At 44.0% G+C, this 26,219-nt stretch overlaps 1 protein-coding gene across 2 annotated transcripts in view; it reads right to left on the bottom strand.

Moving 5' to 3' along the window:
* Positions 1 to 252: 252 nt before the first annotated feature.
* IL1RL1 (interleukin 1 receptor like 1) overlaps positions 253 to 26,219 on the bottom strand; it is a 41,954-nt gene continuing 15,987 nt past the window's right edge. For both annotated transcript variants that reach the window (XM_075917375.1, XM_075917376.1), the window contains exons 3-11: positions 22,212 to 22,410; positions 21,730 to 21,907; positions 21,472 to 21,640; positions 13,233 to 13,304; positions 12,282 to 12,414; positions 12,042 to 12,193; positions 7,332 to 7,475; positions 5,516 to 5,674; positions 253 to 2,195 (exon numbers count right to left, since the gene is read on the bottom strand). In XM_075917375.1, the coding sequence (XP_075773490.1) occupies positions 1,849 to 2,195; positions 5,516 to 5,674; positions 7,332 to 7,475; positions 12,042 to 12,193; positions 12,282 to 12,414; positions 13,233 to 13,304; positions 21,472 to 21,640; positions 21,730 to 21,907; positions 22,212 to 22,410 (1,553 nt within the window). In that variant the 3' untranslated portion in view covers positions 253 to 1,848. The remainder of the gene's footprint in view (positions 2,196 to 5,515; positions 5,675 to 7,331; positions 7,476 to 12,041; positions 12,194 to 12,281; positions 12,415 to 13,232; positions 13,305 to 21,471; positions 21,641 to 21,729; positions 21,908 to 22,211; positions 22,411 to 26,219) is intronic.

Genomic DNA, 26,219 nt, shown 5'->3' with positions numbered 1-26,219 from the left:
GGCGCTACTGGACCAACCCAGCAGCACCCCAGCTTCTCTGCCCCAGGCGTCCCCAAGTCAGCTGCTGCTGAAACTGACCAGTGGCTGACTACAGGAAGCCCCTGCCCCGGGCTTCCTGGAATCAGCCGCTGATCAGTTTCAGCAGCAGCTGACTTGGGGATGCCTGGGGTTCTTAAGTTGAATCTGTATGTAAGTCAGAACTGGCGTCCAGATTCAGCCGCTGTTGAAACTGATCAGTTTCAGCAGCGGCTGAATCTGGACGCCAGTTCCGACTTACATACAGATTCAACTTAAGAACAAACCTACAGTCCCTATCTTGTACGTAACCCGGGGACTGCCTGTATAGGTCTTAAAAATGATCACAGGAAAAAGGTAAAGATAGAAAATAGAAATAATGGTACCAAGTGACATCTTAATCTTTAAAGAGCTCTAACACTATGTATATATATACTTAAGCAAAGGACCACATCCAGGTACAATTTTTACCCCTTTCTGTGCCTCTCGACTCCAGCGTGTCAGGCCAGGGCCGGTCTCTCAATTCCTAGGAAAGACGAATACGAGGTGGGCGTCCCCTTGGAACCTCGGGAGATCAAACACCTAACCCGACCAGCAGATATATGGTAGATTGACACTCAGAGAAAATGCGCTGCTGGACCCATCTATATACCCCTGGGGCCCGTATCCTCTTTCTTATCTAAGAGGCCAAATTCTACTGGTCCGTTTTGTGGCGCCAGTTCTTACAAGCAAGTTTCAAATTATTTTACACTTGCAAGAGAGATAACTAAATTGTGAATACTAGACATTTTTTTTACTGGGCAAGAGATTCCTCCCCCCCGCGGATGGATGTGTGTTCGTATCAATATGGGTTTCAGTCAAGGGCACTCCTTGGCAGCCTCTTGGTCAGCAATTGGCATATCTCTGTTTACAGCCATTCACGGTCACACAGCCTGGACCTTCTGCTCTGTGTGCCCTGGATGCTCCAGGCAAGCAAAAATGGATGTTACAAGGGGGTTCCTGTCTGGCTACAACATGTCACTACCAAACATTCAAAATACATAAGCAACAACATCTAAAAACTTATTCTTACTAGCACGTTCTTATTATCTGCATTTGTAAAGGCATCTAATGGTGTAGCATCTCAAGGTGCTCTAGGAGCCTGCCAATACCAGAAGATTAAAGAGTTTGCAAGCTCAGTCTCTGATCCTGCTATTTGATACAAATCAATGGAGTTCCACAGAGATGGTAGAACCCAGAACTAGAAGAAGGAGAGTTTACAGGATGAAGAACAGAGGGACCACAGTTAGGGTGCAGCTAGACTGCGAGGATCTATCGGAAAAAGATACGCAAAATGCGCTCTTTTAGTTTAGAGGTTTTTAGTTTGTTGCCATTCTTCTAAATTTTATGTAATGTAAGAAGGATCTATATATTACTCCCTACATATCCCTGATATTTACAGAAAGCAAACAGGAGCAGACAATTCAAACAGACAAAGTAATACCTAGGGCACAGGGGCAATCATAAGGCCTGGCAATTCAAAAGGCCCTGGGGCCCCTGCCTGCTGCCGTGGCCGGAGCCCTGGGCCCTTTAAATTACCACCAGAACACTGTATGGCACACTCCAGGTGGCTCTGCTGGCTGCCTGAGGGGGTGGAGGAGCATGGCATTGTCCAGGTGGTGCTGAGGTCTGGCTGCCCCAACCCCAACCCCATCCCTTCTGTCCAAGACCCTGCCCCTTCTTCCAAGGAACACAGTGCCAGCTTCCAGGAGCACAATGCTGGCTCCCCGCACCTTGCTGAGAGGCCCAGCAAGTCTGTCATCTCCTCCTACCCTTGTTAATAACACTTCCTATTTATACAGCATAGCTGAATTGTGAAGACTTGTGTCTCACCGGCATGTGGTACCTCACATGTTTCCAGAATGTAGAGTTGGATGCATATGGGCTTTGCGTGTGCTTCTCTTTCCATTTGATAGTACCTTGTTGCTTGATGATGTGCCTGAGTGATTCTTGCAAGCCTTTATAGTCCCCAATTGTCTCCATTTCAAGGAGGATCACCTTTATGTCGTTCTGAATAAGGGCATTGTATAAAGCAATCTGATGTTCGTAAGCAAATTCCTCACATTCAATTAGCTGTGGTGTCAGAATGATTATCAGTCTCCGACTCTTCAGTATTCTCATTTCAAATGCATTGGCAGCATCTAATAATGTACCCAAAAAAATCACAAGATTGTGAGATTTCTTTTACAGATTCCTCAATATTCAGATCTCTCCGTTTAATATATATTTCACTGAAAATTACCTGTTTCCCTGTACCCTGGTGCCACTATTTAAAAGGCATTTCTAATTTTGGTGCTCTGCACAATTTTGAAAACCAAGGTCAAATGTAATGGTGATGGCTTATACCGGATCTGAGTTTGGTTCATAGTTTTTTTACAATTAGAGCTTCTCAAATCATGTCCCATGCAGAACCAACTGGCAATATGCATCTGTGAATTGTATAAGCAGACTCTCATTTACTTCTTTTTGGGAATGCAGACCTATAGTATAGTCACATTAACAGACTTTAGCACCTTTACTACTGACTCCTGGCAATGACACAGTGATGTTGCAGCACTGAATATGTTATCCAGATCAGTCATTTCTATAAAGAACTCTCCAATATCTATGGCAATGTTTCTCAACCTTTTTTATAAAGTACCCCTTTAAAAAAAAAAGGATCCCCTGTAACTACAGTTTTCAGACACACACACAAATTTTCTACCATTGCAAAACATTTGTTTAAACAACTTAATTGTAGCTGTGTGGATGATGAAATGTTTGTGTGTAAAAAGTACAAAAATAATAAAGCTCTGTAAAACTTAAAACAAAATTCAGTTTTCTCCAAATTTCAGTTGTGTTGATGTACCCTCCAGACTTCTCTTGAGTACCCTAAAGGGTACTCATACCATTGGTTGAGAACCACTGATCTATGGGAAGTTTTGTTTAAAAATAGAGGAAACAATATTGCCAGTTTTATCAAGAGAGAAAAAACGGTAAATGATTCAGTACACACAGAGAGCCATACTGTACTTTGTTCCTAATCTTTGTGTGCAGTTCCCTCTGTGTGTAAATTCAATGGAAGTTGTGTCCAGAGTTCATGGTTATAGCATGGCCTTTTAGGAATACTATCAGAATCGGGTTGACAAAATGGACATAGACAAATCTACATTAGTGTCAAAAGCATAGTGTGTAATTTACAACTATGCAAATCCCAGAGAGACTTGTAATAGCTGAGTTTTTGTTAACAAAGTCACAGCTAAACTACATCTCATACTACTAGGGTATGTCTACACTACAAAGTTAATTCGAACTAACAGCTGTTAGTTCGAATTAACTTTCATAGGCGCTACACATGCAAACCACTAGTTCGAACTTAATTCGAACTAGCAGAGCACTTAATTCAAACTAGGTAAACCTCATTCTACGAGGACTAATGCCTAGTTCGAATTAAGTAGTTCGAATTAAGGGCTGTGTAGCAACTTAATTCGAACTAGTGGGAGGCTAGCCCTCCCTAGCTTGCCCTGGTGGCCACTCTGGGCCAAACCAGGGAAACTCTTCTGCCCCCTCCCGGCCCCAGAGCCCTTAAAGGGGCACGGTCTGGCTACGGTGCTTGTGCCAGGTGCAAGCCTGCCAGCACCTAGCCAGCACACCCTGCACCTGGCACGGCATGAGCCAGCCACCCACTGCCACCCAGCCCTCCGCCTCTTCCCGGGTCCAGGCTGGTGGCTCCCAGGAGTCTGCCCGGGGTCGCAAGAGGTAGGCACCCGCCTGGTCTAGTGTGGAGATCGTGGACCTCATCCAGGTTTGGGGGGAGGCCTCCAACGTCCACGACCTCCGCACTAGGCACAGGAAAGTGGCCGTCTAGGGCAGGAGAGCTGCCAACCTGGCCACCAAAGGTCACATGCGAACCCAGGAGCAGGTTGGCATGAAAATCAAGGTGGTCCAGTGAGACCCCCGACCCTGAGCCCTGAGCTTAGAACATAAGAACATAAGAACGGCCGTACTGGGTCAGACCAAAGGTCCATCTAGCCCAGTAGCCTGTCTGCTGACAGTGGCCAACACCAGCTACCCTGGAGGGGATGGATCGAAGACAATGACCAAGCCATTTGTCTCGTGCCATCCATCTCCAGCCTTCCACAAACAGAGGCCAGGGACACCGTTCCTACCCCCTGGCTAATAGCACTCCATGGACCCAACCTCCATGACTTTATCTAACTTCTCTTTAAACTCTGTTATAGTTCTAGCCTTCACAGTCTCCTGTGGCAAGGAGTTCCACAGGTTGACTATTTGCTTTGTGAAGAAGAACTTTCTTTTATTAGTTTGAAGCCTGCTACCCATTCATTTCATTTGGTGTCCTCTAGTCCTTCTATTATGGGAACTAATGAAGAACTTTTCTTTATGCACCCTCTCCACACCTCTCATGATTTTGTAGACCTCTATCATATCCCCCCTCAGTCTCCTCTTTTCTAAGCTGAAAAGTTCCAATCTTTTTAGCGTCTCTTCATATGGGACCTGTTCCAAACCAAACACATTTATATGTACCCTTTCCCCAGGCTGCCTTTCTGTAGCCTGGCTTTCAGCTCCGCTGCTTCCTACTTATCCTCTGAGTCACATGTCATCCTAGTACCCCTTGGCAAGGAAGTATTTGATTAGTGACTATAATCAGATCCTACAACCCTGTTCATGCAAGTTATTCATTAGGGAACAACAACGCATGTCCAATTACGAGACTGAAACCTGCACTTGTGATTTTTCCCTTTTCAATTTCTTGTAAAGTTGTTCATGTTGGGCTCAGCGGTGGTTTTGCCACAAGTCTTGAGTTAAAAACAGTGCATAATTATACTGAATAAGCAGATTGTGAACCCGATTTTGCCTTTGAGTGTGTTTACAGTAGAGTTGGAGGTATCATTTCTGCTTTGGCTGATTGAGGTAGCATGCCAAATATAGAAGTTCAGCTATTGTGGCATGCCCACCTAGACAGATTAGCTGACCCAAGTACAATACCATTCCCATCCAAGACCTAGATATGTCCCTGGGGCAGCTCCTCCTGCTGCTGTACAGCCATGACTATGCTTCTATTTTTAGCATGCTAGCTCAGTCAGAACTAGTGTGGGTATACCTATCCAAGCTCAAAATTAATACCTCTAGCTCCAGTGAAGACGCACCTATTTCATGGTTCCCTGTTTCTTCAGAAAAGTGGTAAATAATTTGTGCCACTAATCTGCAGACTACTCTTGCTGGCACACAAGCCAGCCCAGCACTACATCCTCTGGTCCTACCCATGTTCTCCTCACCCACCTCTGCAGAGCGACAGTAGCAGCAGCACAGGGATTATTCTGACACATTGCTGCCCAGAATGTGAGTAACCAGCACAAGAGCATAAAAGGGCACCTTATTCCGCCATGTGGGCTATAGCCAGGGTCACTATCTGACCTCCAAACTAAAAGTAATTCTCTGCAAAGTATCATTTGAGCCTTACCTTCTCCAGGCAACATGTCTCGCCCATAAATGCATAGTTTATATCCATGTTTATTTTCTAGAACATCTGGCAAAATCTGGTGGACAAAATATTCCACAAAATTAGCTTCATTAGTGCGATTTTTGGGATAGATAACACATGCATCATATATCTTCCCATCTGCAAGTTGAAACAAGGGGAAAGCACATGACTGTTAGTGTGGATGAAAAAGCAGTTATTTCAAGAGTTAGAAAAGAAAAATTAATCTTTTGAATAGATTTATTTAGACCTTCCTGTCAAGCAGAAACTTGTAAAGCAGTGTATGGTTATTTGACAACTAAAGATAATGTGCAGCAATATCATTTATGATTGTGAGCTGTGGCAGAATATGTGCAGATGTACAGTGATCCAAACTGGTCATGCTGTAAGAATTAAACAAACCAATGCATGTCAGCATGAATCCAATATAATTTTCAGCATTTGTTCCTTTGGTGGCATCATAAGCCAATAACATTCTTTGCCATCTTAAGACCAGACAGTGCATCTGAACTCTTCCTGTTTGTGGAAATTATCCCTCACTCCCATGATGCCTCATGTAACTTAGTGAAGGGATTGTTCTCTCTCAAAATGTAGAGTCACAGTCACAGCTAACCCCTAGTTCAAATTATCCAGGGTTTCTACAATGGCATTCATTTCCTTCAAGCATATATCCCTTCATCTGCCTCCCTCATCTAATCTTAACCCTGTTTGGTTTGTTGCCATCTCCACAATTTGACATTTACTTCCTCTCCTGGACTGGTCCTTCCTCCTTTGACTTCTTAAATAGGGATTTCATTTGCTTTTTCCATTTTTGGCTATGTCTACATTACTTTTTTTGCAGAAGACACAATACAAATGAAGCATTTTCTCACACTTCATTGCATAATCTCTTCCGATCCATTTTGCAGAAGAGGTTTTTGCGCCAAAAAAAAGCCGTGTAGAGGGGTCCGTTTAGTGCAAAAAAACCCTTTTGCGCAAGATCGTGTATTCCTCCTTTTTTGAGTATGCCACCTATATTTAACTGTGAATGTACTAAAGAACTCTGTAAGGTGCTTTGGGATATAATGAAAGGTGCCATGCAAAGGAAAAGTGAATTGTCTGATGTAAAATAAAATTAGTTAGAAAGAAGGTGCATGCAATAAATGAAGTCTTGCCAGGATTAACAGAGTACATACCAACAGATTGGGTTTACAGGAATTGGTACTGTTTTGCTATAGAGCAGCAATAGCTATTTCCTGCAGTTCTTCACTTACATTACCAGTGAAATAAGAAATATATATAAGACATATTCTATTAACCGGTACCCATCATATACTCTGGGCACCCTTACAACACTTAAAATTGATAGCCTTACATATCACATGGAAAATTTGCACCCTCCCTTCAGAATGCCATGTTCCAAGCAAGGATTTTCTTTGAGTTGAAGTGCTTTTTTGCATAGTACATTACACAGAGCCCATGGGAACAAAGGGCTTGACTCGAGGTTAGTATTTGTACATCAAAATATTCCCTTCATACTACATTTAGAAAAGAGCCATCATATTTTATAAAGGCTCTGGGTCTCCTGTGTCTTGCCAATTGGGTGGCCATTTACACTTGTGCATTACAAAGTGGGGGTAAACCACTGCGAGATCTGAATACTCATGTTGCCTAGGCATAAATGACCTCACAAGGTATGAGTGGAGAATCAGGCCCAAAGTGCCTGATCCATAAAGAGTTATGCAATTAAGCCATGTCAGAGGAATTTACTTCTTCCACTTATCTGTTCCTGCCACTCTGTTGTATAATTCGTACTCACCATTCTGGGTTTTGTAGGGTTTAAATATCTCCCGACACAGCAGGACAATATTGATTTGGAAAAAATGGTGAAGTATGACCAAAAGGGCTATTATAACTAACAAAACAAGAATCCCTATTATCAGGTAAGTGTTGTGACGATGTCCTGCCAAGAAAAAAAGACAACATTAGTATTAAAAAAGCTAATATGTGGGACCCATCTTCAACCCCTGACACTCACTCCAAATAGAATATTAAGGAGTAAGGGGATTTATTGAAAGAAGCTTCACCAGAGAGGAATAGCTTTCATGTGCTCAGAGGACCTCACCTACAGCTCCATTCCCTGGGGTTTTGTCAGTGAATGTCTAGTAGAGGTGTTACATCACTGTATTGAGGGGGCTCCCCACACAAGCCTGCTTTCCATGCAGCACTTCAGGACTGTGTGAGGTTTATAAGCTTGTATCTCCAAGCTATAAAGTAGTTATGATACTAAAAAGCCCCTCTTCCCAAAAAAAATGCCCTTTCTCATCATAATTGGAGTGATTTTAGCTGCCATGAGGGATGCAAAAGTGTCCTGTTTTTGACCAGAACACCCAGTCAAAAATAGACCCTGGACACTCCAGGCAGCACCAACTAGAACATTAAAAGTCTGCTCAGTGGTGTAACAGGACTAAGGCAGGTAGCCTGCTTACTGTGTCTTCACAGGTCTCCTGAAAGCAGCAGCATCTCCTCTCTCTGGCACTATGAATAGGGGCAGCCAGGGAGCTCTGCATATGGAGCCCACTTACATGGGCTGGCTCTGCAGCTCCCATTGGCTGAGAACTGTGGCCAGTGAAAGCTGTGTGGACAGCATCTGCAGACCAAACCAGTCAGTGTGCAAAGCTGCCTGGTTATTTCTCTGCATAGAAGGCAGAGGGGGAACATGCCACTGTTTTCATGAGCTACTTGAGGTAAGTGCCACCCAGAGCCTGCACCATTAACAATAGCCAGGTCTACTGATGGGGACAAAGAGGCGTTGAGGGCTGAAAGATGCAGGAATCATCGAGTCTCTGAAGAACGAGGGAAAGAATAAAGTGGTATTTGGACACTCAGTCAGTGAACAAAAAGCGATACTGAGATTGGCTTTACTGTGGAAGAGGAGCAAGAAAGGGGGATTAAGAGATGTGAGGAGTAACCGGCTATTGCAAGTGCTCAGAGAACAATTCTCCCTAAACACACAGATTGACCAGATAAAACATGTTTGTGAATTAACCTCAGAGGACACCAGTGATGGCCTGCTATGAATGGGGAGAACATAAGAACAACCACATTGGGTAAAACCAAAAGTCCATCTACCCCAGTATCTTTTCTTTCAACAGTGGCCAGTGTCAGAAGCTTCAAAGGAAACAAACAGATCTGGGCAACCATCAAGTAACCCATCCTCTGACGTCCATCCCGCCACCTAGCAGTCAGATACTGACAGAGGGAATACTGAAGATGTGGTGATCACCACCTCTAGGACCAAAGAGAGGAAGATGGAAAGATCTGGAGGCAGTGGAGCCACCTAGAGTACATCTTCATAGCAACATTATTTCAAAATATCTAGCATTATTTTAAATAACTTAGTCCGCATCTACACAGCAGGCAGTTATTTTGAAATAATGTCAAAATACTGTCAAGCTGAAGGATTTCTTACTCCGACTCCTGTAACCCTCATTGTACGAGGAGTCGGAGGAAGAGTGCTCTATTTCGAAATAAGTGATGTGTAGACACTCCCAATTTCAATTTCAAAATAAGCTACGCAATTGAGGTAGCTCAATTTGCATAGGTTATTTCAAGTCAAGCCCTGCTGTGTAGATGCTCCCCCTACTGTGCCTGTGGAAAGAAGTCAGGAGACATGAGGAATGTTTTTTCCAGTACCTGGCATTGAGAGAGGAAGAATCAGAAGATATGAGGGACAAATAGTGAATGTGACCCTCAATTCTTCAGAGCCATGTGGAGAGTGCAGAGCAGTGCTCTGGTGGTGATTTAAAGGGCCAACAGCTTCAGCCACTGTCACTGATGTAGTAGCAGTGGTGGCGGCTGGCAGCCCCAGGCCATTTTGAATCGCTGGGCCCCGGGACAAGTGCCCTCTTTGCCTCTTTGACCCCACCATTGGCGAGCCTGCTGATGGATGATGACCTGGTCTTAGTTATACAAGTACATCTCCTCAGTCACATGGAATATTGTGAGCATATCATACCTATTTTATAGACTGATTCCCATAGATTATCAAATCCAGGCCAAGGTCCTATCTTCAAAGTACCTGCACTTAGCATATCTAAGAGCATGTCTACACTGCACCCTTCTTTTGAAGGCATGTAATATACATACATGCATAGTTCCCCCAGCACAGGAACTATGTAGCAGTGTAGATGGTTAGGCACCACTTAGGTGTGTAAAGACAGATCTGACAGGTATGGGTATGAACCTGAATACCTACCCTACATGGCTCTATACTTGCTCAAACCTTGCTTCCCCATTTACACTGCTATTTTTAGTGTGTGAAGGGTGCAGCAGTAGGGCTATGTCTAGACTGCAAGCCTCTTTCGAAAGAGGCTCTTTCGAAAGCATCTTTCGAAAGAGCCTCTTTCGAAAGAGAGCGTCTAGACTGCACGGAGAAATTTCGAAAAAGCGGCTTGCTTTTTCGAAAGAAAGCATCCAGTGAGTCTGGATGCTCTCTTTTGAAGAAGCCCTATTTACATTGAAGAACGCCTTCTTTCGAAAGAGGAACTTTCGAAAGAAGGCGTTCTTCCTCGTAAATTGAGGTTTACCGCCATCGAAAGAAAAGCCGCGTTCTTTCGAATTAATTTCGAAAGAACGCGGCTTGAGTCTGGACGCAGGGGAAGTTTTTTCGAAAAAAGGCTACTTTTTTCGAAAAAAAACCCTGAGTCTGGACACAGCCTAGGGGAAAACTCCAGCAGTTCCATGCCACATGGACAGACTCCATGCAGCAGGGAAAGTCTCTGACAGCACCCCACTGCTGGAGCTTTTGCCCCAACACAGGAAGAAACTCTGTCAGTGAGGAAAAGCTCTGGTGGTGGGAGGCGCCTCCTTGCAGTGAACAGTTCCTATAGCGCAGCGCTTCCTTCCCTCTACAAGAGCCTTTCACTGACACCTGTACACACCAGAGTGTGGACATGGTGCACTTTTCAATGAAAAGTGTAGCTACAAATACTCTACATGCTGCCGCCAGTGGTGTGTAATATAGATGTAGCCTAAAAGGTCCAAAGCTCCGGAATGAAGACCTTAATTAAAAGCTCTATTCCCCAGGGACACCAAAGCTCATCTGTTCAGAGGATAGAACTTCACTAGGGGCTAGTCTGAGAATGTGGAACAAATTCCACCAGCAGGTAAGGATTATCCCCATACTCACTACCTTCACTCACATGCACATGTACATGAAAAAAACAACCCCCAAGGTAACACTCCACCAAAACAAACCATGGCACACACAATTCTCCCTTGGACAGAGGATTGCTTAATTCACATCTGGAAAATGTGCAGTTACTACAGTGATGAGGGTAACATAAGAACTCAATTAGAACAGAATCGCAGGAAAGGCAATGCTTTGACTCTACAAGAATGAGCAGCTCCACCTTCAACTTTAAAAAAAAAGATCTTAAAAGATTTTGTGTTTCCTGACTTTATTCTGCACTAGCAGCAATGGTTTCTTTTCAAAAAGAGATAAAAGGGGTATCTGAGCATTGCTGACAAAAGAATCTAATCAGAGCTACGCTGCATGCTGATCTGTGACTCAGTTAGACCTTGATCATGGGTTCTGTCTATGGTGCACAGCAGGTGCACAGGGCTGTTGTGCTTCAGCCTATGGACAAGTGTTGCTGTGCATAGATTCAAGGAAGATTAATCTTGCCACAAAGAAAGAGTAATTTGGCAGCAGCATTCTCATGAATGCAGAACTGGATCCCCTGCATGTCATTCTGAATCTCTCAGTACACTATACATGCCATCTGCCACACTTATGCTGAGCAGAATCTATCCCACAGATCACTAGACTCTGAGGGTACGTCTAGACTGCAAGCCTCTTCCGAAAGAGGCTTTTTCGAAAGTATCTTTCGAAAGAGGCTTTTTTGAAAGTATCTTTCGAAAAAGCCTCTTTTGAAAAAGAGCATCTAGACTACAAACAGTACTTTCGAAAAAGCAAGCAGCTTTTTCGAAAGAGAGCACCCAGGCAGTCTGGATGCTCTCTTTCGGAAAAGCACAGTTTGCATTACATAGTGCCTTTTTTCAAAAGAGCATGTTTGAAAAAAGGCGTTCTTCCTCGTAAAATGAGGTTTTCCGTGGTCAAGAAACTGCTGCATTCTTTCGATTTACTTTCGAAAGAACATGACAGCAGTCTAGATGCAGGGGAAGTTTTTTCAAAAAAAGGCCACTTTTTTTGAAAAAAAAAAAAAAGCAGTAGTTTAGACACACCCTGAGGGTAACATCCCAATCCTAAGCGAAGTCAGTGGGAATTTTTCCATGATTTTACCCAGAAGCTTCAAAACAAGATCTTTACAAATCCACCAACAAAACTCTGCATTATAATGTGTGTATTTAATTGTTGTATAGTGTATATATGCTGTATAGTTAGACAACGTGAGCTGGCGATGGGAGGATTTCTCTTTTATTTATTTTACTTTTGCCAACTGAAACAACCACCTGTTTCAGATACTTCAAACTGTAGGGAAATTGAAAGGCACTGTATCCTTACTTGGCACTTTGAGCTGTAACATCACTTTGTGCATTACAAATCCCATTTCATTTAGTGCGGTACATGAGAAATTTGACAGAAGATCCTCTTCCTTCACTTTCTCAATGTTTAAAATGGACTCGCCATAATATCGCCGATCAGATTCCCTAAAACTAGTAGAGAAAGTTGTCACTGTTAGTTGTTAATGGATAGGTACAGTTTGCAAAATATGAAAATTATTTCAGATGATGCTGTACTTACAATTGACAGTCTACCTGAAACCTTAAAGAATTAAGAGCTTCGGCTTTAGTTTCATTAACGTTCCATGTAACAACAGCTATGTTTTGCTTCCCAATCCCCAGAAAGGCTTTACAACTAATGTTCACAGGAGAACCTAAGGAAAATCAGGTATTTTGTAAATAATCTTTTACACCAGCAAAAATTCCAAAATAAGAGTTGTATTGACTTACAATGAAATAATAGCCTGTATAATAAAATCACTTTTAATTCACATCAGTGGTGGTTCGTAAGGCCTAAAATAAAGTTTACAAATCTTACACGTCATAGCATAAACTGGTTATCTGCAAGTGAGAAGTAAGAATTCCAACACTCCTGCAAATAGTGAATAATAAATCATTACAGTAAAGAGTTTAGAATATTTTATTTCTTTAAGTAAATTCAGTTATTGCAAAAGGTCTATTTGATGTCCTGGAAAGGTGGGCAGAACTCAACTAGAACTAAAAATCCATCCTCCTGAAACAAAAGAGTAGCTACAGGACCTGGGATCAACTAAATTCATGGAACAGATAATAATGGGGAGAAGCAGAAATAGGAGAATAAATCATAAGTTTAAAATAAGGGGGGGGGGCACTGAACAGGGAACCCAGACAGAACCTGCTGCCGAGTGAAATCTAAGGCAATGCAATCTATCCTCACACTCTGTCCAATGGACCCATACCATGATTCGGAAGCAAAATGTCCAGTAGAGAGAGGAGAACTCAATTTACATGATCTTTCCTTAGCCTGAGAATGGGCCCTAGAGTGTTAATTAATGCCCAAGTAACCCACTAAATGAAAATAAATTCCCATCACTCTGGAAGTCTTCACTTCAAGGTGAAGAATTCTACTACTAATTCTGTTATCTATCCCGAGCTGGGCAATCCAATGCTGAATGTAATTTAAAAATTATTGAGATAAGATGTTGATACATACCAAGCTCCACTTGTATTACAGAATTGTCTGTTGGATATTGAATTTGGGCAAGTATAGGTGAAGAGACAGTTTCTGAAATTAAGGCAAAAGGAAAGCAAATATTAGACTGGCTTATAACATTCTCATTCTAGTCTAACCTTTTAGCACAGCAGAATTGGAAATGTAAGCTAACACCACAACAGTGGTCCATATATTTACTAGAATTACCTGACATTACTCCCACAATAGCATATTTTGGGAAAGCTACATATTTGTATTACATGCAAAGGTTGCTTATTAATTTTTGTAGCATTTTACATATCTATCTTGTGACAGTGTCAGACTAGAAGGATACAGGAGAGTACTCGAAGGAAGGTATGTTAGCTCTAGCTTAAGTAGGTCTCTGTTCCCTGGGTAAACTGGCAGGGCCTGGCCAAGAACCAGCAGGAACTTTCCAGAATCAGTTTGGACAGTCAGGCCAGTTGGAACATCTGGAGCCTTTCAGAGCCAAGAGAGTCAGTCTAATCAGAACTGCCAGGGCGAATCAAGCCCAAGACTGGTTTAAAAGGGTTCCTCTTCAGTTTGTTCAGGGTAATGTGAGGAATTCGGAGGAGGGAGGGAGCCAAGTTCTGAAAGTGAGCAGTGTCTGAGTGAGATCTGGGAACTTCAGGTAAGGCAGAGTGCTATGGAGGAGCAGGATAGGCTGCTCAGGCACCAGAAGAAAGGTACTGGGAGGGATCATTTGGGGAAGTGACCCAGGAAAGTAGTTGCCAGACTGGGAATAGAACAACCCCCATCTGTTGCTGCTGCCTTGGGGTCCCTGGGCAAGAACCCAGGGGAGTGGGTTCCCCCAGCCTTCCCCACACCACTACAGACACTGTCCCTTGATATGGAAACCAGAACTATAAAAGGGTTTCACCCCATACTATGGACTAGCCTGTGGGGAGTGGCTCAAAAGGCTGTGACCCCTGCCTCCAGAAAAAAGAAGAGGCTGTGTGGAGGGCCACCACAAGCCTCTGAGACTGAACTGTATCTTCCAGAAGCATAGGGCCCACAGGCACAGCTAGAGCTTTCAATTTGTTCAAGAACGGCTACACAGTAAGAGCTAGCAACTCCAAATTTGGTAGGCGGCTTCCTCTTCCCCTAACTTAAAACAAGGTCAGGGTGTGTGGTTGTGGCAGGACAATTGGAAGCCCCGGGAAAAGGATTGTTTTCTATAGCATGCAAAAGGAGCGGCAGCTGTTTGGAAGGACATGATATGAGAGTGGCTAGTGAGGGCTGTGAGCTCACAGAGGAGAGCTGTCCTGCAAAGTTTCCACTGGGGGCAGTCGTACCACCAAGGGAGTGGCCAGCAGGGCAGGGGCTTAGCTATCTGGTCTGCCAGCACACCAGTTAAGTAGCCCCTCCTGTCCCAAGCCCTTCCCTCCCTTTTTTCTCTCCATTGGCTGGGGGGAAGAGACAAAAGGCCCCTGGTGGTTGGTGGGAGCTGAGGGGGAAGGCCCCTAGTGGCCTGGGAGAATTGAGTGAAGAAAAATTCACCTAGTGGCCATGAGGGTGGCTGGGGAGAGAGAAGAAGTCTGTGCTAAATAGGACTCCCCTTTCTGAGCTTCTCCTTACCCCCCTCCACTTTCACTCTCCCACCCTGCCTCTGCAGCCTCCTGCACTCTGCTCCATATCCCCAAAGCACAGCCCTGAATACTGCACTCCCCATACTGCCAGCCCCCTACCCTTAAGGACCCAGGCAATACCAAGTAAGTCTGACAGTTTATAAATAAAGGAAACGAAGGAAATATCTTTCTAAACATGTTGCTTTAGTTACTTGGTAGAGAAGTCATATTAATCATGCACCCTCGTGTTTTCTCAGCTGTTCACATCACTCTTTAATAGCATTTAGAATTCCCCAGCCTATCTTTTAAAAATATTTATCAGGCGTTTGAGCAAGGGACTGTGGTCCATCACTTCAACCTGGTAGATTCCTTTTCATTCAGCTTTTAGCAGGCATGGTGCTTTTCCTTTGGGGGTAGTTGGCAATTCAGATCTCCGGTAAGAATGATATTGACATATATATAGGCTCACATTTTCCAGTGTGCCAGCATAGATGCATAGTCCTGACTCTCCTTTTCAGAGTTTAAAGCCAGAGATCATCTAGTCTCACCTCCTGTATATCAGAGGCCACCAACTCCACCCCTTTACAAAGTGCAACAATGAGAATTAGACCAGCTTTAAAGCCTTCAAGCACTGTGATAGCTCCAGCAATGCATGTGGTGCAGTCATGTTAGAATCCATGAGTTGATGGTCTCCTCACGTCAAAAAAGATATTTTGGCCTTGGAAAGGGTTCAGAAAAGGGCAACTAAAATGATTAGGGGTTTGGAATGGGTCCCATATGAGGAGAGGTTAAAGCGACTGGGACTTTTCAGTTTAGAAAAGAGGAGACTGAGGGGGGATATGATAGAGGTCTATAAAATCATGAGTGGTGTGGAGAGGGCTGATAAAGAAAAGTTATTTATTAGTTCCCATAAAAGAAGAACTAGAGGACACCAAATTAAATTAATGGGGAGCAGGTTTAAAACTAATAAAAGAAAGTTCTTCACGCAGTGTGTAGTCAGCCTGTGGAACTCCTCGCCAGAGGAGGCTGTGAAGGCTAGGACTATAACAGAGTTTAAAGAGAAGCTAGATAATTTCATGGAGGTTAGCCTTTTATGGACCTATTAGCCAGGGGATAGAATTGGTGTCCCTGGCCTCCGTTTGTCAGAGGCTGGGGAGGGATGGCAGGAGACAAATCGCTTGATCATTGTCTTCGGTCCACCCTCTCTGGGGCACCTGGTGCTGGCCACTGTTGGCAGACAGGATACTGGGCTAGATGGACCTTTGGTCTGACCCAGTACGGCCGTTCTTATGTTCTTATGATGGGAACCCGGCCAGCAGAAGTCATTGTATCTTAGGCACCATTGTAGTTATGCCACTCTACACATAGGTAGACAAGGCAGTTGCCTATGAGCTGGTGGAAGCGCTGAGTAGTTGTAAGCAGCCCCCAGCCAGGCTGCTAGGGAAGCGTTCCCACCCCCTCCCCAGGAGCTCCTAATCCACAGTGTGGGTAAGATTACAGTTTCATCTGTGGCTCAGACACAGAGCAGCTTGGAGCTGCTCCTGTGGCATTACATGTACTGCTGTAGCTTCAAATGCACCCAGTTCACATCTGCTGCTAGGGTTGCCGGATGGTTTCAACAAAAATACCAGACACACTTGACATTACATCTTATTTAGAAAATACCGGACAGTTCTGTTTTCTCATTTCTATTTTCTCAATTTGTTTCCCGAACAGAAAGCTCAAATACTGGACTGTCCGGTTCAAAACCGGACACCTGGCAACACTAGCTGCTGCTCAGTGCCCTTCCCCCACTGGGCCTGCTGCCCAGGCAAAGGTCCATGGTGGTGATTACTTCAACAGTGAAGAGCTCAACGGGAAATATATGGGACAGCAGACTGAAGATTGCTAGGGGCCAAACAGGGGGAAGGGAGGTGCAGGCTGGGATGGTGTGGAGGTTCCCATTGCAGCTGAACTGAGCAGTTTCAGGGGAAGGAGAGCAGGGGATGGGGCTTCCCTGCCCTGCAGGTTGAGGATGAGGAGTCCTAAGGGAGGGGGGTTCAGGAGCAGGACAGAGAGCAAGCTCTGGTGAGAATTACACTGTTTTTACCGTTTGAAAGTGGGTTTCTCTAGATTCACTGGTGCGCACTAGCTCCCATGCAACATTTTGGCAATGAAAAACCATCATCAACCTAGTCTAATCAGCCAGCTAAATTATGTTGACGGAGTAGCCCAAAAGTAACTAACGTGTACCAGTGAATCTTGCCCGCTGTGGGTAGGATCAAATGATATCTGACTAATGGGTGTATCTTAGAAGTATGTAGATATTGTAGATATTGGATCTAGCTTTTGATCGAGGTCAGGTAACATTTCTAGTATAGGAAAACAGCTAGATCGGGGTAGACAAAATCAGGCCCAGGGGCCAGATTTGGCCTACCAAGCATTTCTCTCCAGCCCACACAGCAGATTAGCAGAGATTGCATACTTACAGCCAGCAGCATATGTTCAGCTGCTCCTCCCCGCCCACCTTGTTCCATCTTGCAGCCAAGCTGCTTCCTGGATTCTTCTGCTAGCTGTGCAGAGGGGAGGGGAGGAGGGAGTGCTGAAGGTAATGCACTGCAGGGGTCACAGAGAGGAAGACACACAGCAGAGCTGCCCCCATTTGAAGCATGGATGCTAAGTGACTCAGAGGAGCGCCTGTCTTAAGAGGCACTGCGCTATTTCTAAGGTTTCAATGCTCATGCTCTCTCTCTCACACACACACCACTCTTCTCCTCCATGCCCCATCTCTGCAGAGCAAGGAATGGGGAGATAACAGAACAGGACAGTGTTCCCTGTCTTAAAGAGACAGTGCATGGCTTCTCTCAGAAACTTACCCAGCAGCAGCCAGCACACACACACACACTCTGTCACTGTCACACACACACAGTTTGTGCCACACTGTCTCTGTGCTACACACACAGTCACTGCCACACACATTCAATCTGTGTCACAAAGTCTGTAACACGCAAGAGTGTCTCTCTTTCACATGCATGCGCTCTCTTCCAAACTTACCCCTTACACCCAGGTCCCTCCCCTTCCAGGGGCGAGCCTGGAGCCAGCCCATGATCATGTACCAAAATTCATGAAATGCCCTCCTTCTCCCCATGAAAATTGTTGCCGACCCCTGAGCTAGATCTTAAGGACCTGACTTAGACCATAATGGAAAATGGACTCGGGATCATGACCTTTGAGAAGTGCTGAAGATTTAATTTTAATAGTAGATTTCAGTTTTCAAGCTGAATAAAGGTCTGGATTTGGTTCTGGGACACACAGACCACATTTTCAAGAGTGGTCTGTGTATCTGTGATAACTCTTGTTTGCATCTGTTGCCCAGCTATGTGATTGGTAAATGCTATTAGTGTTTCTTTGGTAAACTTGTCTGAATTTGGGGTTTGATTCACCATTGCATTTCTCCCCTTTGACAGCAGTGTAATAACTGAATTCCTTTAGTTCCAGTGGAGTTGCACCAAGGGGATTTTGAAATAGCCCAATACTGAATGCTTCAGAGGGGTAGCCAAATTAGTCTGTAACTGGAAAAACTTAAAAAACAACAAATAATCTTGCAGCACATTAAAGACTAACAAAACATGTAGCTGGAATCATGAGCTTTCGTGGGCACAACCCACTTCTTCAAATGAATCGAGTTATTAAAGATCCAGTTTCTAAATAGGTGATATGGGGGAGAGAAGGGAAAGAAATAGTTAATTAGGGTATGTCTACACTACCACCCTAGTTCGAACTAGGGTGGTAATGTAGTCAACCGGAGTTGCAAACGAAGCCCGGGATTTGAATTTCCCGGGCTTCATTTGCATGTTGCCGGGCACCGCCATTTTTAAATGTCCGCTAGTTCGGACTCTGTGCCCCGCGGCTACACACGGCACGAACTAGGTAGTTCGTGGAACGAGGAGTACAGGTAGTTCGGAATAGGAAGCCTAGTCCAAACTATCTAGTTCATGCCGCGTGTAGCCGCGTGGCACGGAGTTCAAACTAGTGGACATTTAAAAATGGCAGCGCCCAGCAACATGCAAATGAAGCCCGGGAAATTCAAATCCCGGGCTTTGTTTGCAACTCCGGTTGACTACATTACCACCCTAGTTTGAACTAGGGTGGTAGTGTAGACATACCCTTAGAGTGTCCATGTTGCATGAAGCTGATAGAGAAGTTGCAAATTGTTCTTAAGTACCCATTGTTTGCTTTTTGATGTCTTTAGGATGTGGAATGTAGCGGGCCATCCAACCCATGTCTCTATTTATACCTTTGTGATAGAAATCAAACCTGTGAATTAAGTTAAGTTCTAAGGCTTTCCTGTGTATTTAGCTTGTGGAATTGGCCTGAAATATGGTGACTCTGAGATCCATTAATGAGTACACGGGCAAGTTATTGAATGAAGCTCTTGGGCTTTTTGACTGGTTATATGTGTGCTTTGGATATTGTTTGTTAGTTTAAATGTTGGCATATCAAAGCTGTGAGTTGTAAGTGTCAACATGATATGTATATATATTATTAATGTGGCACAGATCTCCCATTAGATACTAATTACAGTTAATATGTTGGTTTAGAATATGAGTGCTTTACCTTATGAATTACCAACACAAGAATTACCAACATAAGATCATATCTGCAGAGCTCCTACACTACAAAATTTAGCACTGTACGGCCAGTAAGAATTTTGTACAAATGTGTAAATAATGTATAGATAGCTTGCAAAAGTATGTAGACATATCCTGCATATTGTCTTTGTGTATTTATGCATGAGATGGATATGTTTGGATTTTCCAAGAATAAGTGTCATGCCAACACACCCAAGTCATTGTCATGCAGAATGGCAGGTTAGTGTATGAGCCTTGTATCATGATAAGGTGTAGAGTAAATTCATTATGCTCTATAAGTTATCTCGGTGCCACTAGATGGGACAGTATACCACATCTAGGAGATGTGTGGGTTACATAAGCAAAATTATAGATTTCGCAATTAGGAAGGGGTCCCTAATCTATTCTTGCATCTAATTTACTCTGGACAATCTGGGAACTTGCCACATCCTAAATGATTGTGGGTATGTAGCGCATGTACCTTGAATGGCCCTGAGAACAGGTCTAATTACTTATACTAAACAATCTTTTCTACCTGGCATTTTGCTGAAGCTGGAAGTACCTTCCCCAGTACTGAGGAAGAACTCCATGTGGTTCAAAAGTTTGTCTCTCTCACCAACAGAAGTTGGGCCAATAAAATATATTACTTTACTCAACTCAACTCTCGAAATAATTGTGTGTCATAATCAGGGCTCGCCGAACTGTGGCGAGCCCCACTTGCCAGCCGCGCTGTCTGGCGATCTGTGCATGCGCAGATCACCCAAACCCGGCTGTTCCGGATTACAATCTACTCGCCATGGGCGAGTAGATTGTATAATTTGTCAAGCCCTGGTCATAATCAGAAAACAGGAGGAACTGAGGTGCACCAATGCCAGAAACCCTTGCAGTGACAGGGAATTCGTTTAGTGAAATATTCAGAGGATCATAGCAAGTGAACCAGACCTGGAGAAGCAATCTCACAGATTTGTGATGCCAAACTCAGCTGGGGAAAATTCTTTTCAGACCCTACATATGGCAATCAGTTAGACCATGAGCATTTGAGCAAGACCCACCAACCAAGCATCTGAGAGACAAGAAAATGCTTAGTATCATCTCAGAGTGTCAGTCCTCCTGAGTTGTGGCCATCTCTTAAGCTGCTGAGGAAGGAGACCCTCCCAAAAAATCATGCCAAGTTTCAGTGAGGATCAAACACAAAAGAAATTCAAAACTTCAAATGCGGCTACAGAATGGAATTGTTGTCCAGTCAAGTCCGTCCTTAATCATGGTCACAACCCTGGGGCCCCTTGAATAGACAGCAATCAAAAGTGTACCCTAATTCTACTGCTGTCTCATGAGTGGCCCCCATATTTTCAAATAACAAAGACTCAGACAGCCACTAAACTCAAACCATTTTCCTCTGTTCATATTCATCACCTCAGTCTTGTCTGTCATTCAAAAAATGTCAGCCAGACAGGCCAAGAACTGAAAGAATTCAGAATATATTTTACAAAAAAGAAGGCATCAAGTTGCACGTCATTAGCATATTAATGATACTGTGCACCATAGCTCTATGATCCTCACAGGCCACATATATTCGCCAACAGGCAAAGGGAGTGGAATGGAGCCTTCTAGCACTCCAGTGAGGGAACTTGACAAAGTGGCTGGGATGATTTAGGTGAGTTGGTACTTTTTTGAGCAGAGGTTTGGATTAGATGGCCTGCTGATGGCCATCTTCCAACCCTAATCTTTTATGATTCTATGAACCAATCAAGTTCTCGCCTCCAGAAATGAGTACAATCAGGATGGCCAGAAGCTACAGCTGGAAGACTTCATGTGGCCCACAAACCTAGTTCAGGGCCAAGATAGTATGGGAAGGCTAAAGAATTATGAGATGGAGCCCAGCCTTGCTCTGTATCACAACTTTCTCCACACACAAATCAATTATAAACAAGAGGTCAGAGCTTCATCGCCAAACAACAACGAACCAATGGAGAACCTTTTTCTCATTAATTATACACATAAAATTCACTTTATTGTAGCAAGGCAGCAATAGGAACATCTTACCTTCAACTATAAAGCGTCTTGTCGCTGATACGTTATATACATTTCCACCATGCATGTAGGTAAAATAGCAGGTATAATATCCTTCATCAGTTTTTGGGGGACATTTAATAAAAAGATACTTCTCTCTCATTAAATATTTTTCACTTGGTCCTTGGAGAGGTTTGCAGTCCTGAAAAAGAGGACATTTTCATCATTTGGCCATACATAATTAATCATAATGATCTGATTTTCACTAGTGCTGTTTGTGTGTTTATTTACCTTATACCATTTGACAATAGTAGCATTCTCATAATTGTCAATCGTAGGGCAAACAATTTTTCCAGATGTTAATGTTCCAGTGTCATTTGGATAACGAATCCGACTTGGGAAACAAATTCCTCGTTTGTATGGATACACCATCACACTCACAGTGGAAGGCATTGTACACTTACTAAAACTTAAAAAAAAAAACAGTCACAGAGGGATTGTGGAGTATAGCTAGGCATTAGCTAGAAATAACCTACAATTTCTACTGCATGTTATTTTTGCTTTATACGTATGTATATGATGCTATATTTCACTTGCTGTTAAAAATGGCATAGTAAAAATAGCAATTGGAGTATAAAAGTTTCTGGAATTCAGTCACATACTATGAAAACAAGTATGATCATACAAATAGTAACTATAACTATCCATCTCATTAAAATACTCATCTATACTTATTAATAGCCTTAAAACTTGCTTTTCAGTGTTCTGCTTACTCGCATACAAAACAAGTGTAGGTTCCTGAGTCCTCTTTCGCTGTTGGCAGAAACCAAAGAAATCGCCCAGAGGAAAATATCCGTTCTCCTTCTTCTGCAGGAATGGGCAGGTTAGTCTGTGTATGATACCACGTAATGGTTCTATTTGGACGGTCTCTGGGACACTTTACAACCAAAGCCTCACCTTCCATTGCATCATCTGGAAAAGAAAAGAAAAAGTTCCTTATATTGGCAAGAGAGAATATACATGGGTAAAATCCCAGCTGCACTGAAGTCAATGGAAGTTTAGACATTGACTTCAAAGAGTCCAGAATTTCCTGTGAGTATTTGACATTTTACATATTTAATAGGAAAATGCAATAAAATCACAGAAGGCTCAGTGCTGCTGTATGATCGTTAATGGATCATATCTTGAGACACTTCATGGGACAGTATGACAAGGTATAATTTAGATCTGGTCTATCTTAGCTGGTTAACTAAAGATAGGATTTTTAACCGTTAGGTCTGGTCTACACTGGGAGTTTAGGTTGAACTTAACCACATTAGGGCAAATTTCTAAACAAGGAGTCCACCCCATCAAGCTCATTTCATCGTTTGTTTGGTGTGAGGTTTTTTTAAGGGCTGTTAAAGTCAATTTCAGTGCCCCAGCTTTTCACGAGGAGTAATGCTAAATTCAATCTTGTATGTGTATCCTTACAATAGTGCAGATACAGCACTGTGAAAGTCAAAGTTCTTGGCCTGTGAGAGGTGTTCCACAGTGCCCAGTGCTGACCTCTCTGGCCAGGACTTTCAACTCTATTGCTGCCCAGGTGCACAGGAAAAGTCCCAGGAAAATTTGAATTTCATTTCCTGTGTGGCCAGCGTGGCAAGAAACTTGGCGCATGCAGCACACTTGACCATGGCTGCAGACGAGCACCTACATGGAGTGTGCAGGAGATCCTGGGCCTTGTTGCCGTGTGGGGAGAGGAATCTGTTCTTGCAGAACAACCAGCAAAAGAAACACTGATATCTATGCCAAGATCACACAGGCGGGGCGGCCCGTGAGTATAGGCCAACTTGGTGGTTGCCTAGGGCGCCGCCTTCAACGGGGTGCCTGGGGTGACGGCCATGAAGGCAGGGGCATCGATCGTGCATTCCACCTGGGGCGCCAGCTGCCACAGCCAGCCTCTGGTCACTCCTGCACACAGGGCATGGAAGAGAAAGGGCTAGGAACACCCAGCAGTCCCATGTGAAAATAAAGGAGCTGAGGCAGTCATACCAGAAGACAAAGGAGGCAAAACAGTCTGGATCATTGCTGCAAACATGCTGCTTCTATGAGCAGCTACATGTGATTCTAGAGGTGGACCCGACCAGCTTCCCTAATCCCTAACAAGCCGTTGAAGGCTCACTTCTGGCAGCCTCGGGCAGCAGTATGGAGGACAGCATGGATGAGGAGGAGGAGGAGAGTGGTCAGCGGATGAGAGAGGCAACAGACATCACCAATGGCCAGGACCTTTTCATAACTTTGGAGACAATCCCCTCCTCACAGGATGTCTTGCAGCTGGGCCCTGATGGCAGGGAGAGCATTTCTGGGAGTTCACATTGTTTGTCTTGCTAAAAGTGGGTTAAGGCAATTGGGTGTCATCTGTGGTGGCCAATCTGCCTACACGGTGGAGGGTCCCTGAAACAGCTTGTTGACGTGTCTGGATGCTCTCTATGTGAAGTGTGAGGGGAGAGGTAACTGGGAGTTTGTGAGTTGTGGGAGTCTCAATACATTGGGGTGCACCCCTTCCCTGTATGAGGATCAGGAGCAGCAGCTGTGTCAGTGGTCCCCTTGGAAAGGTTGATTCCCCGCCCCCACCCAAGTGTCTCTCCCAAGCCCCAGTGCAGGGAACACGGTGTTCCTGCCTAGGGATGTGACAGGGACTGGGGATTTGTAGGGCCTCGGGGGAAGGCAGAAGTGGGAGCAGCAGAGAGTCCAGCCTAACCCAGGGGAGAGAAGGAACCACAGGGCCTGGAGCAGGGAACAGCAGGAGCTGATGGTGGTGGTGGAAAAGGAGAAAGACTATGAGGAGTACAAGGATTTTTCTGAGCTCCCTGACACTCAAAGCATCACCTCAGACGACTCCTTCTGTGCTTCCAGCGGCGATGAGGAGGAGAGCTGGTCTCTGGGGGAATCAGAGGTCAGCTACCTTGAGCCTCTTCCGAGCCTGCTGCACCAACAACAGTGTGGTGCTGAGATCACTGACCCTACAGGGGCCTGAGGAGTAGGGGCAGGAGACTGACTGCAACACTGAGTGAGCCAATCATGGCTGGGCAGCAGCCCACATCTACCCTGCATCCACTGCACACACCCCAACAGCCTTCAGATGCCAAACAGCCCAAGCTTAGCCCCACCTTGGGTACTACCCATTTGTGCAGGGCCCCTCCCTGCCAGGTTTCACCTACACCAGAATTTCTCCATCTTAACAACATCACACCCCCCACTGCTCCATCCTGCTCAGCTTCCACCTCGTACACACCCTCTAACCCTCTTCTCAGCTGTGCCCAGGCTCCGGCCCAACACATTCTGTGTACTGGCTCAGGGCAGAGAGGCAGGGAGGAGGCAGCTCCAGCCGGCAGGCAGAGGAGGAGCAGGTGAACAGAGGGATGACAGGGGGAGTGTAGGGGGACTATACTGGCACCTCCCCCCCCCCCCACGCCCTCCTCACTACACCATTGTAAATAATCCACCTCTTGGGATATTTATTGTTTAATGAATTACTTATTTTGCTAACTACAGACATATAAATTATAAAGTTATGTGGTTTACATTCTGTTAAATATTTTTTTCTCTTTAATTTGTTCATATCCCAGTCTCACTAGGTTCATGTCTTTTATATAAAAAATGTCAAATTCTTACATATGTAAGTTTTATAAAACATGAGAGAAATTAATGTTCTACAACATAAATATGAATTTCATCACTATATTTCATTCAAGCATTTAAAAGCACTGTTACAGCAATGAGTAACACATTGCTTTAATGAATAAAAAGTAAAAAAGATTTTGAGCATATCAAATTTATTGTAATAGAGAGATAGCTGTGTTAGTCCGATCTTGGTAAAACAAAAAGAAAAAAAGTTATGTAACACTTTAAAGACTAACAAGATACCTAATAAATTTACTGTAAGCAATCTGTAATGCTTCCTAACTGCCCATTTACTTACTAATTGTTTTTCACATTATCGCACAGCGAAAAACTGCATGAGAGTTATGAATGTAAGAGATTAATTTACCTGTTAAAATAACATTCCGAAAAACTTTTAAATAAAACTAACACACAACACAAGAATCACCCTCACTTTATTGAAGGCCCTTGAAGCAATAGGTAGCCTAAGGCTGAGGATACCCTGCAAGCGTGGCTTTCTGTCTGCCATGAGGACTTTTTCCTTCAGGCTGCCATGAGATTCTATCCTTAAGTAAAGGAGAGAGATCTCTCTGAGCTGCTCTTCCAAATTTCACACAAGTCATTCAACTGAAGCCGTAGATATCAAGATTCAAGGTCGATCTTGCCTTGAGCAGACTGCCCCTCCAGGTGTTCACAATCACAACATCTGAACACGTATAAGACTTTTAGTTAAAAAAGCCACAATAATCCCAAGTCTCTGCTATGCCTGGGAGATGGAAAATCTGCAAGAAAACGTGGGGGGATCTATCACTTCAGTAATGCCAACTCCTTTAGAATTGAGGCTCTGATTATCTAGCACCAGCTGAGGTAGAGCGGGCACTGTGTGCACATATGATACATTTTTACCAAAACTCCTGCCTGCCCAACTCAAAGGAGAAAGGAAACGGGGAGGCAAAAAGGAAGGGTATAGTATAGAATCTATTTTTATAAGCTTCAGAGGAGTAGCCGAGTTAGTCTGTAACAGGAAAAACTTAAAAAAACAACAAAACAGTCTAGTAGTACTTTAAAGACTAACAAAACATGTAGATCGGGGTAGGCAATAGGGTCTCCGTGGGTCGGATCCGGTCTGCGAAGGCCTT

This window comes from Pelodiscus sinensis, chromosome 1 (genome assembly GCF_049634645.1).
Source record: "Pelodiscus sinensis isolate JC-2024 chromosome 1, ASM4963464v1, whole genome shotgun sequence".
In the NCBI taxonomy this organism is placed as follows: Eukaryota; Metazoa; Chordata; order Testudines; family Trionychidae; genus Pelodiscus; species Pelodiscus sinensis.
The sequence above is the reverse complement of the archived record's forward strand: the minus strand, read 5'-3'. Positions and strand labels throughout refer to the sequence as shown.